Source organism: Oncorhynchus nerka, linkage group LG13 (assembly GCF_034236695.1).
Source record: "Oncorhynchus nerka isolate Pitt River linkage group LG13, Oner_Uvic_2.0, whole genome shotgun sequence".
NCBI lineage: Eukaryota > Metazoa > Chordata > Actinopteri > Salmoniformes > Salmonidae > Oncorhynchus > Oncorhynchus nerka.
Genome location: NC_088408.1, coordinates 45,031,840 through 45,050,673, shown reverse-complemented (window position 1 = coordinate 45,050,673; position 18,834 = coordinate 45,031,840). Strand labels below are relative to the sequence as shown.

The following is an 18,834-nucleotide window of genomic DNA, read 5'->3' as shown; positions in this document are numbered from 1 at the left end:
AGTATAGGGGCATACTGAATTTTAGCTCCCGGGATGAAATTCCTATATCTTCCACGGGGTGTCAGCAGTCTGTGTTCAAGGTTTCAGGTTTGTAACATCCAAAACGAATAAAAAATGTCAGTTTTAGTACAGGAACACAGTCTTGGAAATGTGTGTATGCTCGCACGATGAAGACAGAACGCACCTGCTAAAATTGGTTTCCTATTGAAAATACTTCTTTCTGTAAGAAATATTATACTTTGATTACATTTTGGGGTATCTGAGGAGTAAATAGAAACATATTTTGACTTGTTGAAACAAAGTTTAGGGGTAGATTTTCAGATGTATTTTTCTGCATGTCGAACGAGTGGATTACTCAAATCGATGGCATTAACTAAACTGACTTTTGGGGATATAAAGAAGGATTTTATCCAACAAAACGATACTACATGTTATAGCTGGGACCCTTTGGATGACGCCTAGCCCATTAATAATAAAAGACCCTGGCTGTGACCCCATTCTCTGAGTTGGGATATGCAAAACACACATTTCCAATTCACACGTGTTTTAATACACACGTGTACACGTGTACACAAATATAAGCACCAACCAAATAATTTATTTATCTATTATAAATATAGCCTATTAAACCTCTTTTCACAGAAACATTTTGCACAAACACAGTCCGCACAAAGTTATGTACTGAATGTGACCCGTTTATTTTTGGATGCAATGTTCTGACATTCACAGAAGTAACGACAACATAACACAATCATCCAAACAAGAAAATGTAGGCTACATTAGTCCTAGCGCTAACTGAGGAAAGATTTATAAAAACACAAGCGGTCATATTTAGATGAGATATCTCTCAGCTGACAGAAACAACTTTTTGAATGAGCTAATAGCAATTACTATTTACAATTCGTTAATAGAAATAATTTAGTAAAACACTTTTAAAAAATCGAAAGTAATCTGACGATGGGTAGTTTGTGCGTGCAAATCAAATTAAGGTCCGGCATCTTCAAATCAAATCAAATTTTATTTGTCACATACACATGGTTAGCAGATGTTAATGTGAGTGTAGCGAAATGCTTGTGCTTCTAGTTCCGACAATGCAGTAATAACCAACGAGTAATCTAACCTAACAATTTCACATAAACTACCTTATACACACAAGTGTAAAGGGATGATGAATATGTACATAAAATATATGAATGAGTGATAGTACAGAACGGCATAGGCAAGATGCAGTAGATGGTATAGAGTACAGTATATACATATGAGATGAGTAATGTAGGGTATATAGGATATATAAACATATAAAAGTGGCAACTACGGTTGCTTTTTTGTGTCAACCAAAGATTGATACATTTTTTATTTCACCTTTATTTAACCAGGTAGGCCAGTTGAGAACAAGTTCTCATTTACAACTGCGACCTGGCCAAGATAAAGTAAAGCAGTGCGAGAAAAACGACAACACAGAGTTACACATAAACCAACGCACAAAAATAACACAATAGAAAAGGCAAATTGAAAAATCTATGTACAGTGTGTGCAAATGTAGAAGAGTAGGGAGGTAGGCAATAAATAGGCTATAGAGGAGAAATAATTACAATTTAGCATTAACACTGGAGTGATAGATGTGCAGATGATAATGTGCAAGTAGAGATACTGAGGTGCAAAAGAGCAAGAGTGTAAGTAATAATATGGGGATGAGGTATTTGGGTGTGCTGTTTACAGATTGGCTGTGTACAGGTACAGTGATCGATCGGTAAGTTGCTCTGACAGCTGATGCTTAAATAAAGAGGGAGATATAAGACTCCAGCTTCAGTGATTTTTGCAATTCGTTCCAGTCATTGGCAGCAGAGAACTGGAAGGAAAGCAACGGGTGGGTGTTGCTATGGTGACCAGTGAGCTGAGATAAGCCGGGGCTTTACCTAGCAAAGACTTATAAATGACCTGGAGCCAGTGGGTTTGGCGACGGATATGTAGTGAGGGCCAGCCAACGAGAGCATACAGGTCGTAGTGGTGGGTATAATATGGGGCTTTGGTAGCACTGTGATAGACTACATCCAGTTTGCTGAGTAGAGTGTTGGGGGCTATTTTGTAAATGACATCAACAAAGTCAAGAATCGGCAGGATAGTCAGTTTTACGAGGGTATGTTTGGCAGCATGAGTAAAGGAGGCTTTGTTACGAAGTAGGAAGCCGATTCTAGATTTGATTTTGGATTGGAGATGCTTAATGTGAGTCTGGAAGGAGAGTTTAGAGTTTAACCAGACACCTAGGTATTTGTAGTTGTCCACATATTCTAGGTCAGAACCGTCCAGAGTAATGATGCTAGTCGGATGGGAGGGTGCGGGCAGAAATCGGTTGAAGAGCATGCACTTAGTTTTACTAGCATTTAAACGTAGTTTGAGGCCATGGAAGGAGTGTTCTATGGCGTTGAAGCTCATTTGGAGGTTTGTTAGCACAGTGTCCAATGAAGGGCCAGATGTATACAGAATGGTGTCGTTTGGGTAGAGGTGGATCAGAGAATCGCCAACAGCAAGAGCAACATCATTGATATATACAGAGAAAAGAGTTGGCCCGAGAGTTGAACCCTGTGGCACCCCCATAGAGACTGCCAGAGGTCGAGACAACAGGCCCTCCGATTTGACACACTGAACTCTATCTGAGAAGTAGTTGGTGAACCAGGCTAGGCAGTCATTTGAGAAACCAAGGCTATTGAGTCTGCCGATAAGAAAGTGGTGACTGACAGAGTCGAAAGCCTTGGCCAGGTCGATGACGACTACTGCACAGTACTGTCTTTTATTGATGGTGTTGATGATATCGTTTAGGACCTTGAGCGTGGCTGAGGTGCACCCATGACCAGCTCGGTAACCAGATTCCATATTGGAGAAGGTACGGTGGGATTCGAAATCGTCGGTGATCTGTTTGTTAACTTGGCTTTCGAAGATTTTAAAGTCAAGGCAGGATGGATATAGGTCTATAACAGTTTAGGTCTAGAGTGTCTCCCCCTTTGAAGAGGCGGATGACCGCGGCAGCTTTCCAATCTTTGGTGATCTCGATACGAAAGAGAGGTTGAATAGGGTAATAATAGGGGTTGCAACAATTTTAGATAATTTTAGAAAGAGAGGGTCCAGATTGTCTAGCCCAGATGACTTGTGAGGATCCAGATTTTGCAGCTCTTTCAGAACATCAGCTGTCTGGATTTGGGTGAAAAGAGTGTGGGGCTTGGGCAAGTTGCTGCAGGGGGTGCTGAGATGTTGGCCAGAGTAGGGTTAGCCAGGTGGAAAGCATGTCCATGCCGTAGAAAAATGCTTTTTGAAATGATCGATTATCATAGATTTATCGGTGGTGACAGTGTTTCCCAGGGCACAGCTGGGGGCTGAAGAGGGTAGAAAACAACGGCGAGAGACTTGTTTCTGGAAAGGTGGATTTATTAAAAGTAGAAGCTCGAATTGTTTGGGCACAGACCTGGATAGTATGACAGGACTCTGTAGGCAATCTCTGCAGTAGATTGCAACTCCGCCCCCTTTGGCAGTTCTATCTTGTTAGAAAATGTTATAGTTAAGGATGGAAATTTCAGGATTTTTAGTGGCCTTCCTAAACCAGGATTCAGACACGGCTAGGACATCCAGGTTGGCGGAGTGTGCTAAAGCAGTGAATAAAACAAACTTAGGGAGGAGACTTCTAATGTGAACATGCATGGAACCAAGGCTTTTACGGTTACAGAAGTCAACAAATGAGAGCGACTGGGGAATGGGAGTGATGCTGAGGGCTGCAGGGCCTGGGTTAACCTCTAAATCATCAGAGGAACAGAGGAGGAGTAGGATAAGGGTACGGCTAAAGGCTAAAAGAACTGGTCGTCTAGTGCATTTGGAACAGAGAGTAAAAGGAGCAGATTTCTGGGCATAATGTACACACAAGGGTATGATATGATGTGAGTACAGTGGAGGGAAGCCAAGGCACTGAGTGATGATGAGAGAGGTTTTGTCTCTAGAGGCACCATTTAGGTCAGGTGAGGTCACCGCATGTGTGGATAAGATTAAGACGAATAAGAAGAATAAAAATAAGAAGGGGAGACAAGATGAGTTTGGTCTGCAGTATGTATGTTGAAGGTGGTGTGGCATCTGCGATCATTCACTTCTGGAGGTTTACTCAAAAGATGAGTGAACCGTTCCTTCACCTCATTTTCTTATATCATCTTTGGACAGACGTTTACGTGACACCCAGAATGCATTGTTTAATGTCAACAAACATGGCACACAAACATCTGGCAAATAGCTTAGCATTAGTTCATCATAATCAGTACAACCCTCAAAAAAGTATTTTACACACATCATTGGTGTCCATTACAATCTATGCAGTAATTGAAATGCATGATTTGTTACCAAACATGTGAATAACACTGTAAATACATTATGCTCCATATATAAAGTGTATTTGGAAAGTATTCAGACCCCTTGACTTTTTTTGCACATTTTGTTACTTTACAGATATATTTTAAAATGGATTAAATAAATGTTTTCCCTCATCCATCTACACACAATACCCCATAATGACCCTTGAAATTGAGCTCAGGTACATTCTGTTTCCATTGATCATCCCTGAGAGGATTCTACAACTTGATTGAAGTCCACCTGTGATAAATTCAATTGACTGGACATGATTTGGAAAGGCACATACCTGTCTATAAAAGGTCCCACAGTTGCCAGTGCATGTCAGAGGAAAAACCAAATCATGAGGTCGAAGGAATTGTCCGTAGAGCTTCGAGGCAGGATTGTATCGAGGCACAGATCTGGGGAAGGGTACCAAAAAATGTCTGCAGTATTGAAGGTCCCCAAGAACATAGTGGCCTCGATCAGTCTCAAATGGAAGAAGTTTGGAACCAGCAACACTCTTCCTAGAGCTGGCCACCTGGCCACACTGAGCAATCAGGGAGAAGGGTCTTGGTCAGGGTGGTGACCAAGAACCTGATGGTCACTGACAGAGCTCCAGAGTTCCTCTGTGGAGATGGGAGAACATTCCAGAAAGACAACAATCTCTGCAGCATTCCACCAATCAGGTCTTTATTGTAGAGTGGACAGACGGAAGCCACTCCTCAGTAAAAGGCACGACAGCCCGCTTGGAGTTTTCCAAAAGGCACCTAAAGACTCTCAGACCACGATAAACAAGATTCTCTGGTCTGATGAAACCAAGAATTAAACGTGATGCTTGGCATTCAGGCCAAAGAGTTAGAGGAAACCTGGCACCATCCCTACGGTGAAGCATGGTGGTGGCAGCATCAATCTATGGGGTTGTTTTTCAGTGGCAGGGACTTGGAGACTAGTCAGGATCGAGGGAAAGAGGAACGGAGCAAATTACAGAGAGATCTTTGATGAAAACCTGCTCCAGAGAGCTCAAGACCTCAGGCTGCGGTTAAGGTTCACCTTTCAACAGGACAACAACCCTAAGGACACAGCCAAGACAACGCAGGAGTGGCTTCGGGACAAGTCTCTGAATGTCCTTGAGTGGACCTACCAGAGCCCAGAAAATAGCTGTGCAGCAATGGTCCCCATCCAACCTGACAGAGCTTGAAAGGATCTGCATAGAATAATGGGAGAAACTCCCCAAATACAGGTCTGCCAAGCTTGTAGCGTCATATCCAAGAAGACTTGAGGCTGTAATCGCTGCCAAAGGTGCTTCAACAAAGTACTCAGTAAAGGGTCTTAATACATATGTAAATATTATTTTCTGTTTTTTCGTTGTAATAGATTTGCAAATAATTCTAGAAACCTGTTTTTGCTTTGTCATTATGGGGTATTGTGTGTAGATTGATGAGGAGAAAAAAAACAATTTAACCAATTTTAGAAAAAGGCTGCAACCTAACAAAATTTGGAAAAAGTCAAGGGGTCTGAATACTTTCCGAATATACTGTACATACGATAAGCTACAATAGAAACGACAACATGATTTACAGAAAATAAGGCACTTACTTGGATATGAATGCACACATGTCCAAAGTTATCATTTGTAAGGAAAACAACAATTAACGCAATGCGAGCGTCAGACACAAAATGTGCCAGGGGGAAAAGTTTGTTCAAGACTGCGCAAATGTCTGCATACTTGATCGGCTCAGCAAAACCTCAAACATCAAATCAAATCAAATTGTATTGGTCACATACACATGTTCAGCAGATGTTAATGTGGTTGTAGCAAATGCAACAGTGCAGTAATATCTAACATTTCACCACAATACACACAATAAAGACAAACCTAAAAGTAAAATAAAATTGTCTGCAATAGTGATATGGACTACTTCTATCTACATTAATGAGCAGGCGGAACACACCTCAATTCAAACTGTTGTTAGAAAATAAAAATAAAACTAAACTAAATTGAAATATAGACTAAGTAATTAGTAGGCAGCCTCTCTTGCTTTGAGGGCAACTGTCTTAACCGGGTTAACTGTCCTGTTGCGTAGCGATCACAGTCCATTCTGACATCACGTGTATAAAAAAAACTGTTTGAGATATTTGTAACTCACGCGTGAAATGGTTAATAGCTGCATATAGAGAGAAAGCCTGCCAACCTATAGGCTGGAGATTTTCTATCAATCTTGTTTTTTAGTCTAGGACTAGGCTTAATCTGTGTCCGGGGAAACCTCCACATAATGTTTAAATGAGTGAAATGAAATGATGACTTACATGAATCCTAATCAGCCCATCCAATGTGAGTACATCTGTTGGTGAAGTACAGTAAATAAATAAAGCTACAGTACTCTAGCAATATTCAAGCTGTTAATGCTGAAAAGCCTTGTTTGTCATGGTTCCACCTGTCACCAGAGGGGGGCAAAGACCGTTCTAGAGACATTAACGACACTTACGTGTGTCCTATTTACTTATTACGATTTCATTTTAAGAGGTGTGTTTTCTGTTGTCCTTTGCTGAAGCTTGAATTGTGTGCCGTGTGCGTTTGTCTCCTGAGTGAGATTTCGAGACAGTGTTTGTTGTTTTCCCAGTGTTACTGTGCTTTTCTCTGCACCTGGGTCCAACCTCACCATGTCACAGCAAGCTTCAGCCAACACCATGGACCCAGGAGAGATCACCCTGATCAAGCATGTTGTAACCCACCTTAAGAGCACTGCTGGAGCGGCAGCAAGAACAACTCTTCCAGATATCAGAAACCCTCCGGGCACTTACCAACTCCCTCCAACCACAGTCAGACCCCAACCCAGGAGGAGCCAATGTTCAAGTCTCATCACCCAGTGCTACAGGCATCGCCATAGTTCCTCCAGGGAACATGCACGGGCAACTCAAGATCCCAGCTCCCGGGCGGTATTACAGACACCCGGGAGGATGCAAAGGATTCTTCACCCAGTTCTCTCTGGTGTTTGAGATAAAGTTCTCCTCGTTCCACACTGATCGGGCCATGATCACCTACATAATCTCTCTACTCTCGGACATGGCACTGATGTGGGCAACGGCGGTGTGGGAACAGCAGCCACCATCCTGCAGCTCCATATTAACCTTCACTGCCGAGCTGGGACGAGTATTCGACCGTTCAGTTGATGGACGAGAAGCAGCCATTTGACTGTTCAACATCCGCCAAGGGGCCAGACCAGTGGCTGACTTTGCCATTGAGTTCTGCACCCTCGCCGCCGAGAGTGAGTGGAATACCTCAAGTCAGGACCTCAAGTCCCTGATAACACTGGCAATCAGGATCGACAACCGCCTCTGAGAATGCGTGAGACAGCGCTTTTTTGACACCACCCAGTATCCCCGTTTCCTGAGCACCCCAAACCCCCCCGAACCCAGCATTGAGGAGCTCATGTCACGCGGAATGATGCTGGAGAGTCGAAGCAGGTACGGGGAGTAACATTTAATAAATAACGACATATAACGAGACAGAAACAGCGTCAGCAAACAGAAAACAAAGACAAAAAAATAAATCAATGCAGCAGCGAGGAACAGGGCTGGGGAACAGACAGATATAGGAGAGGAAATGAACATGTGATAAATGAGTCCAGATGAGTCCAATAATACTGATGCTCTAGTGACGAGGGATGTGGGTGATGGATGGCAGGAGTGCGTGATGCAGGGTAATCTGGCGCCCTCAAGCGCCAGGGGGAGGGAAGAGTGGGAGCAGACGTGACAGTAACCCATCCCCCCTCTTGGTATGCCACCTGGCGTCCCACCTGGGTGAAACGGCCGAGACATGGGAGCAGGGCAAGCCGGTTGGGGCGTGAAAGCCCGACGAACCGGCAGGAGCATGAGAGCCTGGCGAGCAGGCTCAGGCAAGACGCCTGGCGATCCCGCTGAACAGTAGCCCGATGATCCATTGAAGTGTGACGTGGGATAGGAAGCTGCCGAGCCAGGAAAACCTCTCGAGCCAGCCAGGGCGTGGAAGCCCGACAGGCTTGCTTAGGCACCCCCGGTTCCACCGGCGGCTGGATCTACCCCGACGTCACCAACAAAACATAAAACAAAAAACTCCTGGACCAGCGGGGCGAACAAGAACTGACGATCCGGCTGAGGCCGACGTGGGATGGGCGCCATCCGAGCCAACCGGGGCAAGGAAACCTCTCAAGCCAGCTAGGGCATGAAAGCCTGATGAGCTGCCTAGGCTTCCCCGGTTCCATCGGTGGCGACCCAGAGCCGCTGACATCCTTCCAACCAGAACGCCAGTACTCCCCGATGCTTCGTATGTTTTGGCTGCTGCATTCTGTCACCCGGAATGACGCTGGAGAGTCGAAACAGGTACTGTGAGTGACATTTAATAAATAACGACTTATAACGAGACAGGAACAGCGTCAGAAAACAGAAAACAAAGACAAAAAACAATCAATGCAGCAGCGAGGAACAGACAAATATAGCAGAGGAAATTAACATGTGATAAATGAGTCCACTAACGCTGATGCTAGTGACGAGGGAAGGCAGGTGTGGGTGATGGATGGCAGGAGTGTGTGATGCAGGGTAATCTGGCTCCCTCAAGTGCTAGGGGGAGGGAAGAGCAGTGGCAGACGTGACAGCCCATGCAGCTGAGACGCACACATTTGAGCCCGCAGCAGTGTGACAGGCGCATGCGTGAAGGCTGCTGACTCTACTGCGGAGGTCTCGGCCCCCTCTGTGCTACCTGCCCAGAGCTGATGGGAAATGGCAGGGATAGCCAGGACAGGGGGAGACCCTGACGAGCTGTGCATTTACCTCCCGGCTATCCAGTCACGGACAACCGTCAGCACCAGATTCAAGCCTTTGTGGACTCCGGGGCCGCGGATATTTTCATTGATCAAGACTTCGCCAGAGAGTTACAGATCCCCTGCGTGAAATGTCCCATCCCTCTACAGAATCAAGCCCTCGATGGATGCCCCATTGGCTCCGGTCAGGTGGAATATCAGCCCAAGCCCATTCTACTGCAGGTTGGGGTGAGCCACTCTGAGACTTAGTTTTCTGTTGATCACTGCTCCCGAGAACCCCCATATCCTAAGGTACCCCTGGCTAGCACTACATAAGGTCAAGAAACCGCACCCATGCGCCTTTCTCTCCAAGTGGTTCTCGCCAGCAGAACGCTACTACGATGTAGGCAACCGGGGGTTCTTGGCAGGTAAGTGGGCTCCTGAGGGGTGGAGACTCACTAACAGACTTTACATTCTGCGATCAGCCCAGTCCCAAATACAACAAAAGTGACACTCCACTAAATTAACTGGGAATCCAGGGGTTAATCGGACACTGGAGTTCCTGAGGTGGAATTTCTGGTGGCCAGACATGGAGGATGTGAGATCCTTTGTTTCGGCCTGTTCCATCTATGCCTCCAAAAAGTCTTCACTTTGCTCCAACCTCTGCCAATCCCCATCCGGTCCTGGTCTGATCGGTCTGTAGACTTTACCACAGGGTTACCTCCATCTCAAGGGCTCACCACTATCCTGGTGATGGTCAATCGGTTCTCCAAGGCAGCCCATTTCATCGCCTTACCCAAGTTGCCTTCCGCAAAGGAGACTGCTGATCTCATGGCTACCCATGTCTTTCAACTACACATACTTCCCCAGGACATTGTCTCATATCGTGGGCCCCAGTTCGTCGCACGGTACTGTTTCCTGAACAATAGGCCGAAGCGGGGGTGCCATCTGCCGGGGCGTCGAAGTTGCCACACCTGGGTCAGAGCACAATCCTCCTTGCTCTGCTCATGTGCCCAACACCAACACCAAGCAAACCGGCAACAAAGGCCTCTTCGGCTCCTCCGACCGGGTCAACGAGTGTGGCTGTCCACCCGGGATCTTCCCTTAAAGGTGGACTCGTGGAAGCTTGCTACATAGGACTATTCAAGATCCTGAGTCTCATCAACCCGGTCAACTATCGTCTCCAGCTTCCCATGTCTATGAGGGTATGTCCATCCTTCCATGGCTCCCGTCTCAAGCTGGTAAGGACCAGAACCTTCTCTCCCCCCACACCTGTCCCTCTGCGCCCTCAACTTGTCGATGGTTGCCATGGCCTACACCGTCCGGAGTCTGTTGGAGGCTCATTGGGTCCGAAGCACTCTGCACTACCTGGTGGACTGCAAGGGCTATGGCCCTGAGGAGCAGGCATGGGTGCCTGCCCAGGGCATCCTGGATCCGGGACTTGTTCGGGACTTCAACCAACTACGTGGTGGTCTCCCTGGCTCTGCGGCTGGAGACACTTCTAGAAGGGGGGGGGGGGTACTGTCAAGGTTCCACCTGTCACCAGAGGGTGGCAGAGACTGTCCTAGAGACATGAACGACACTGTGTCCAATTTACTCTTCATGATTTCTTTGTTAAAAGAGGTGTGTTTTCTGTTGTCCTTCGCAGAAGCTTGAATTGTGTGCCGTGTGTGTTTGTCTCCTGAGTGAGATTTCGAGACGGTGTTTGTTATTTTCCCAGTGTTAATGTGATCCCTCCATTACCGTTTCTTAGTAAAGTACTATGTTTATCCTTAACCACTGATTCCTCGTCTGGTCTCTTCTCTGCACCTTGGTCCAACCTCAGCATGTCACATTGTTAGGTCAAATGAGCTTTTACATTTCCTGTATTTTTCGGCTTCAGACAAAAGCTAGTATTTGCAAAACAGATTTTCCATCAATTTCAAAATAAGATACCAGAACTGGGTCAAATATGTATGTTGAATAAGTATTGGGTTTGCACTTTTGAGACTTTTCCATTGGTTCAAGCACAGCTGACGTTTTTGACACAGGTCTGTAAGATGCATGTTGTGCAATTGTTTTGTGTAAAATAAAGTTGGACTATGCAGCATTTCGAATTGACCACCTGTTTACCTCAGCCAGTCAAAATAAACAACTAAATTCAGATGTACAAAACGTCCATATTATCTGCTAACCCACTCTAGCTGTCAAGGAGAACAGGCAGACAGATCTAACAAGCTAGTGTCAGATGCAAGGCGGAGCTGTCTAGGCGGCTGGCGCACATTAGAAGTTTCCACATAAAACAAACATAAAACACTAAATAAAATACTCCATTGGGACAATGTGTAGAGTGCTAGTAGCTAACGTGAATCATTTAGCAAGCTGTGTTCTCCCACTCTGCTGCCATCCCACCACATCGCATCTGTCACAGGAAGAGTACATTCCTATGTGAGGGGAGTTAGAAGCTTTATCCTTCCCCTGAGCATGTGTGGGAAATATATTAACCCCCATGCAGGAACAGTGAATACTGCAGATAAACACAAACAAGGGCAGACACACACATGCGCGCGGACACAGGGGCAGGCAGGCAAAGCACACACACACACACTTTTAAATCCTTTTAATTTATTTGTGTGAGCCTAATGGCTCCTCCACCGTTGTCCCCATGCTATCTCTGCTCAGACACATGCTGCTGCTAAGAAAACCCCTAATGCGTACCAAATCATCACATTTAAACCAACAGTGCTTGCCTAGCTCAGCTAGCTGCTGCAGCAATCCCCCTTTCTATTGCATTTTCATATTGAAAATGCTGAACCATCCCAAAATGGAGGAAAAGCATATTAACAGACAGAAAATGGCTGGGAAAGGTATCTATCCTAATGAAGTATTCTATGTCACTATGTGCTGACATATTTAAGCATCACTTGTGTCCTTCCAACCTACCAAAACAAATCAAAAGATAGTTCAGGCCATTTTTCCTGGTTTTTAGAATGATAGCTAAATTGAGCAATTGCTGTATTCTCCTCTGAACTTTTCATTTTCTTCTTGGTCATGGCCAGTTGGTAGGCCTACCAATTGGGAACACGCATTATTAACTGAAATACATATACGGCACTTGATATCATTCCAAACCCCTTTATCCTGCCTGTTTGTGTATAACGAGGATACTTTCACAAGGGTACTTTCCCAATAGCAGCCCACAGAGAAGCCATAACGTGATGGAAATAAGTGTGACGGACTCACTCGCTCTCCACCGAACGCCTTCTCTGACCTTCCCTGTCATTTTGGAGGGCAGAGCGGGTGGCGATGTCCGTTCCTGTTGCTCTCTGCTGTTGCGCCTTGGAAACGATTTTAATCATTCATTTCAGAATGTACACTGTCGGAAAACCCCTGAACTGCCGCCCATTTGATGGGAGAAATAACAACCTTCAAGAAATCCACTTGTCAGATTACACTTACCTCGGCGGCTGCACAGATGGTCAGACTGACTGACAAACAGACGTGAAGACAGATGGATGAGCATAGATGTAAACAGGCAGATAAAGAGACAGACAGAGACTATTTCCATTATCCCTTATTTATATGTTAGGCATGATTTTCATTAATACATGACATCCATAGTGGTGGTGATGCAACACCATAGATTAAACAGTAATCCCGCTGGTTATAGAAATGTATCCTGGGAGGCATGTTAAACACCTATGGGCTCAGCGACCGCGCTGAGGATATGACACAATGACCCGTATCCCAACAGTGCATTCTGGGAGATGTATCCACAGAGCCCACCGGCAGTGGCAGGTGGAGTGTGGCTTCAGACACCTGGTCCACCTAGAGAGGCCTGAGGGCCTGCCACTGGACCACTTCCCCCAGCTCACCTCTCACCCAATCGTAGTGGAGGACTACAAAACCCCCAGCTGGAAATAAGTGCACCAGGCGGTCTTCAGGGACGTTCACGCCAGAGGGGAGGAATGTAATGTGCTTATTTGGTACCACTTTAGCTGAAGCTTACCTACATATAGACGACATAACACATTCATGTTACATTGCATATTGGATTCATAAGCAGTGCATAAACATACTTTTTTTCCCAACCTCAATACGTAACAAACAGCATAAACCTGCAGTTGTGGACATATGCATTTCAGAACTTTGTACTGCTTATGAATGTGTTATAAAACCTTATGTAGTTGGTAAGTACCCTCCATGTAAAGTGGTACAACTATGTATAGGTACTCTTCCCATAAACAAATCAATACATTTCATAATATAATGACATTACCACCCCCCCCCCCCCGTCTGATAAGTAACTGCTCTCTGATGTTGTTCCCAGCCGATGGCTGTCCACTGTAAGGCTGGTGTGGGGAGAACAGATATTTTACTTAGTTGACACAATTGATTTGATCTCAGGCACACACACACACACACACACATTGATTTGATCTCAGGCACACACACACACACACACACACACACACACACACACACACACACACACACACACACACACACACACACACACACACACACACACACACACACACACACACACACACACACACACACACACACACACACACACACACACACACACACACACACACACACACACACACAAAGAGACCTAATAGTATCAAAAGTTTGGAAACCAATGAAGTTATGTTATGACTTTTTTAATGATTACATTTTTTTGTAAAACCTTGCATCAATGTCAAATACATTCTATTATCTAATGTTTTGGTTGACAATACAGTTGGATATTTTCTGATGAATCTTCCAAATTATTCAACCATTCACACTTTGTACCACTGAATCTAGCAGGGTAGAAAATGGCAAGCAATACTGGTAAAAACATTTTTAAGTCTCCCCCTGTATATTTGATTAATGGTTTCTTGAAATTACTCAAATTCTACATTAATTTATTAATGTACAGAAGAAATATTTTAAGAAACATGGACCTTTTATTTTGTATTTTCTTTTCTGGGGATGGACCCATTTGGGCATTTGGGATTGTTTGAGACACTCCAGGATGAAGTTTTCCCTAGGCACAGATGTAGGATCAGCTTCCCCTCCCCCAATCCTACACTTAACCATTAGTGTGAAAATGCAAAAGTGACCCAAGATCAGCATCTACGGGCAACTTCACCCTACTCTGAATGAGCACTCTGACTGAACGCTCATCCTTCATGATCACTGATAAAAAGAAAACTGGATAGGTTTCTGCTATATTGCTTCCACCTGTCATGTCCTACAGTATCAGTGGTCATAGAGGAAAGTACACAAGGAAAGTTAAAACTATTGAGACACAGTCACTGTACAGCTACAGTATGTAAGCAAGGTTTAGTAGGGAGATGAGGGCAGCTCTAGAACGTCCAGATATGCTTGTCATCTCACAACAGAAACACGGGCCCTATTGAGGAGACAGTATGGACGACAGAGGAGAGAGGGCATGGCACAGTGAGGGGCCCCCGGAGGCCCCAGATCGGGGGCACCCCTAAATCACTTGTAGTCAGAATGAGGGTGGAGGGGGGCTCCCACCTGCTACATATGTGAAGTCCACAGAGAATGCTAGACTGATAGAAAGTACTAAAAAACTTTGTCCGTATACAAAAACGAACATTGAAAGTAATATGTCAGTGCCCGAACTTTGTCACGATAAACGCATTACAGAAGATAAACAATGAGTATTAGGGAGGTCAAGCCAAATCAATGATTACAAATGAAATAAAAACATATTATCATCTCTATTTTCTTCATACAGTTCATATTCAACATTGTGGCACTTTGTAACATTCCTTATCATAACGACCTGTTATATGAGCTCCTTTTTTAAAAATCAACTGGACACACACACACACATGGAGATTTGACAAAAGTGTAATTGACATCAACAGAAAAAAAACAACCAAATCATTTCTTGGGGCCTCAAGATACATTGTGATGCTCTGAACAGGTGTGTGTGCATGTGTGGGTGTGCAAAGTCACTGACTGTGAAGTGAACTCAAAGGCAGTCTCAACAGACATGCATTTTGAGTTCTCCTCTTCGAGTCCCTATCGAGATCCATCTCAAAGATCCATCATTCTCACAATCCTTCAACTTGCCCCCTGCAAAAGTCCCTCTTGAAAACTGTTGGCCACGATGAGGTGACGCATCATCTCCAGTCATGTCCACACATCTACATTTCCACAGGAAACATGTCTACCATACTACCAAAGCTGGGGGCCAATGCAATATAGTTTCAGGTTACGTTTACATTACATTAAAGTTCATTCAATCCCTCCAGATCTTCTGGCTGTTTTTGGACCTTCGACCCCAATCACGCCATGGTCTCCTTGCCTGGCAGTCTCCTGTCATTAAATGTGTGCATGTTGATGACCTCCTCAGTTTTGACGATGACTGGTGGCTGCGGCTTCTGCTTGAGCCGCTGCTGGCACTTCAGGGAGCCACGTAGCTCTTCCAGCATGGCACTGCAGAAAGAGCGCTGAAGAGGGGGAAGGAGTGGAGAGGGAGGTTGGGAGCAAAATACAGACAGAACTGGCAACAGTAACTGACAGATATAGTCAGTATACAGTATGTGGTCCATGCAAGAACAACGCTAGAGTTGTCAATATCATGCTCTAACCTACTGGTAAATGGTAAGTTACTAAATATAGTCTAACATTCTCTATGAATTGGGCTTTTAAATTATGTGTCATTTAATGTAGTGAACTTATTGAAATATTGATGTATGTCCATTTTAAAGTGGTTAAAATGCATTAAAATACATTGACGTTCTTTTTTTTTGTTATGGGTCCCCATGCTGCCAAGGCAGCAGCTACTCTTCCTGGGGTCCAGCAAAATTAAGTCAGTTTATAACATTTGTTATGATAAACTAAAGAAAATGTACATTTTCATAAAGTTTTTTACATTTCTAGGTTTACTTTTTGAAAACACTTCATATTAATGGACCAAAATACCAACAAATCTCCAAATCTATAGGTAGATGCAAAAATGTAATTTCCGCCTTTGGTGCCTGGCATTAAAAAAAAAATCAAATATTTGTGGTGTTTTAAGTAGTTAATTACTTTTTTTGCAATGTAGTGGTGTAGCTAACTGGAACTACACACTGCTTTTTGTGTGAAAAAATAACAGAAAACATGGGTGAAGTAGACATTCTGAATTGAAACATAGTGTTTGTGTTTAATGGGATAAATGACATATTCTGTTAACATCTGACTCCAGAACCAGAGTGATCTGTTCTTTCAATGTGTGGTCTATGTCATTTCAGTTTTACATAAGAGTGCTTTAGTGTAGCTTAACTTCTTCCAGTGTGAAGTCATTTGTTATCAGAGAAGCTTTCCCAACACTAATACATGGTTTGGGAAGCATTTACGTCAGGGCTCTCCAACCCCGTTTCTGGAGAGCTCCATCCCCAGTTGTAAATAACCTTTATTTATCACATCACGGACACCTGAAACGGTGTGGTGAAGAAGGCACAGCAGCGCCTCTTCAACATCAGGAGGCAGAAGAAATTTGGCTTGTCACCAAAAACCCTCACAAACGTTTACAGATGCACAATTGAGAGCATCCTGTCGGGTTGTTACACCGCCTGGTACGGCAACTGCACTGCCCTCAACCGCAAGGCTCTCCAGAGGTTGGTATGGTCTGCACAACACATCACCGGGGGTACACTACCTGCCTTCCAGGACACCTACAGCACCCGGTGTCCCAGGAAGGCCAAAAACGATCATCAAGGACATCAACCACCCGAGCCACTGCCTGTTCACCCCGCTACCATCTAGAAGGCGAGGTCAGTACAGGTGCATCAAAGCTGGGACAGAGAGACTGAAAAACAGCTTCTAGCTCAAGGCCATCAGACTGTTAAACAGCCATCACTACGCAGAGAGGCTGCTGCCTATGTACAGACTCAAATCATTGGCCACTTTAATCAATGGATCACTATTCACTTTAAATAATGCTACTTTAATAATGTTTACATATCTTACATTACTCATCTCATATATATATATACACTGTATTTTATAACTTCTTCTTCTTATGCTGCTCAGTCATCGCTCATCCATATATTTATATGTACATATTCTTATTCCATCCCTTTAGATTTGTGTGTATTAGGTAGTTGTTGTGGAATTGTTAGATTACTTGTTAGATATTACTGCACTGTCGGGAACTAGAAGCACAAGCATTTCGCTACACCTGCATTAACATCTGCTAACCATGTGTATGTGACCAATAAAATTTGATTAGAACTAGGCAAGTCAGTTGAGAACAATTTCAGATTTACAATGACGGCCTACTCCGGCCAAACGCGGATGACGCTGGGGTAATTGTGCTCCCAATCACAGCCGGATGTGACACAGCCTGGATTTAAACCAGGGACTGTAGTGACACCTATTGCACTGAGATGCGGTGCCTTAGACCGCTGTGCCACTCGGGAGCCCTGAGCACTTATTAACAAAACACCTACAGGAAGGTAGCTCTCCAGGAACAGGGTTGGAGAGCCCTGATCTACATAGTGTTTCAGCAGACTTTATAAATATTTGACAGTCTCTTTAAGGCTACATAAACCTCACCTTCTCTAGCTCTGCGTTCTGTTTAGACTTGTACAGGACCTCCCCAACGGCCACGAACAAAGACAGGACCAGCCCTGCGGCCAGCACGATGAAGATGCCCCCGATGTTCTGCACCCCCAGAGCGCTGGCCTCCTTATTCTTCTCATCCTCCGGACAGCCGTTTCCCCTCCACCACTTCTCCTTCATCATGTGCAACTTCCCTTCTTCCTGCAGTTGCAGGATCGCTATGGTGATCTTGTCCCGGTACGGAGACCCTGCGGGGTACAAAAAGAATAGAAAATCAGATGATCAAAAACTATATATACTGAACAAAAAAATATAAACTCAGCATGTAAATTGTTGGTCCCATGTTTCATGAGCTGAAATAAAAGATCCCAGAAATTGTCCATATGCACAAAAAGCTTATTTCTCATCCCTTTTAGTCAGCATTTCTCCTTTGCCAAGATAATCCACCCATCTGACAGGTGTGGCATATCATGAAGCTGATTAAACAGCAAGATCGTCACATAGGACAGTAAAAGGCCACTCTAAAATGTGCAGTTTTGTCACACAACACAATGCCACAGTTTTTAAGGAGCGTGAAATTGGCATTTTGTCTACCGTAAACCGTTTACAACATCATTTTAGAGAATTTGGCAGTACGTACCACCAGCCTCACAACCGCAGACTACATGTAACCACGTCAGCCCAGGACCCCCATATTTCGGCTTCTTCACCTGTGGGATCATCCGAGACCAGCCATCCGAGACCAGCTGATGAAACTAAGGAGTATTTCTGTCTGTAATAAAGCCCTTTAGTGGCTAAAACTTATTCTGATTGGCTGGGCCTGACTCCCCAGTGGGCGGACCTGGCTCACACGTGGGTGGGCCCATGCCCTCCCAGAAAACCCAAGACAGCGCCCCTCGTGAAATCCATAGATTAGGGCCTAATGGATTTATTTCAATTGACTGATTTCCATATATGAACATTAACTCAGTAAAAACATTCAAATTGTTTATATTTTTGTTCAGTATAAATAAAACGTCATAGAGTGAATGAATTTGTTTTGAAGTTAATTCATTCAAAGACTATTCATTATTCATGCTTTCATTAGTCATTATTCATGCGATTCTGTCCCGGCACAGAGAGCTTGCAGGGACCAAAAGGA

At 44.4% G+C, this 18,834-nt stretch overlaps 1 protein-coding gene across 1 annotated transcript in view; it reads right to left on the bottom strand.

Moving 5' to 3' along the window:
• Nucleotides 1-13,787: 13,787 nt before the first annotated feature.
• Nucleotides 13,788-18,834, bottom strand: part of LOC115139560 (glutamate receptor ionotropic, kainate 2) — a 203,997-nt gene continuing 198,950 nt past the window's right edge. The window contains 2 exon segments of the mRNA XM_029677090.2: nucleotides 13,788-15,595; nucleotides 17,688-17,941. Coding sequence (XP_029532950.2) covers nucleotides 15,431-15,595; nucleotides 17,688-17,941 — 419 coding nt within the window. The 3' untranslated portion in view covers nucleotides 13,788-15,430.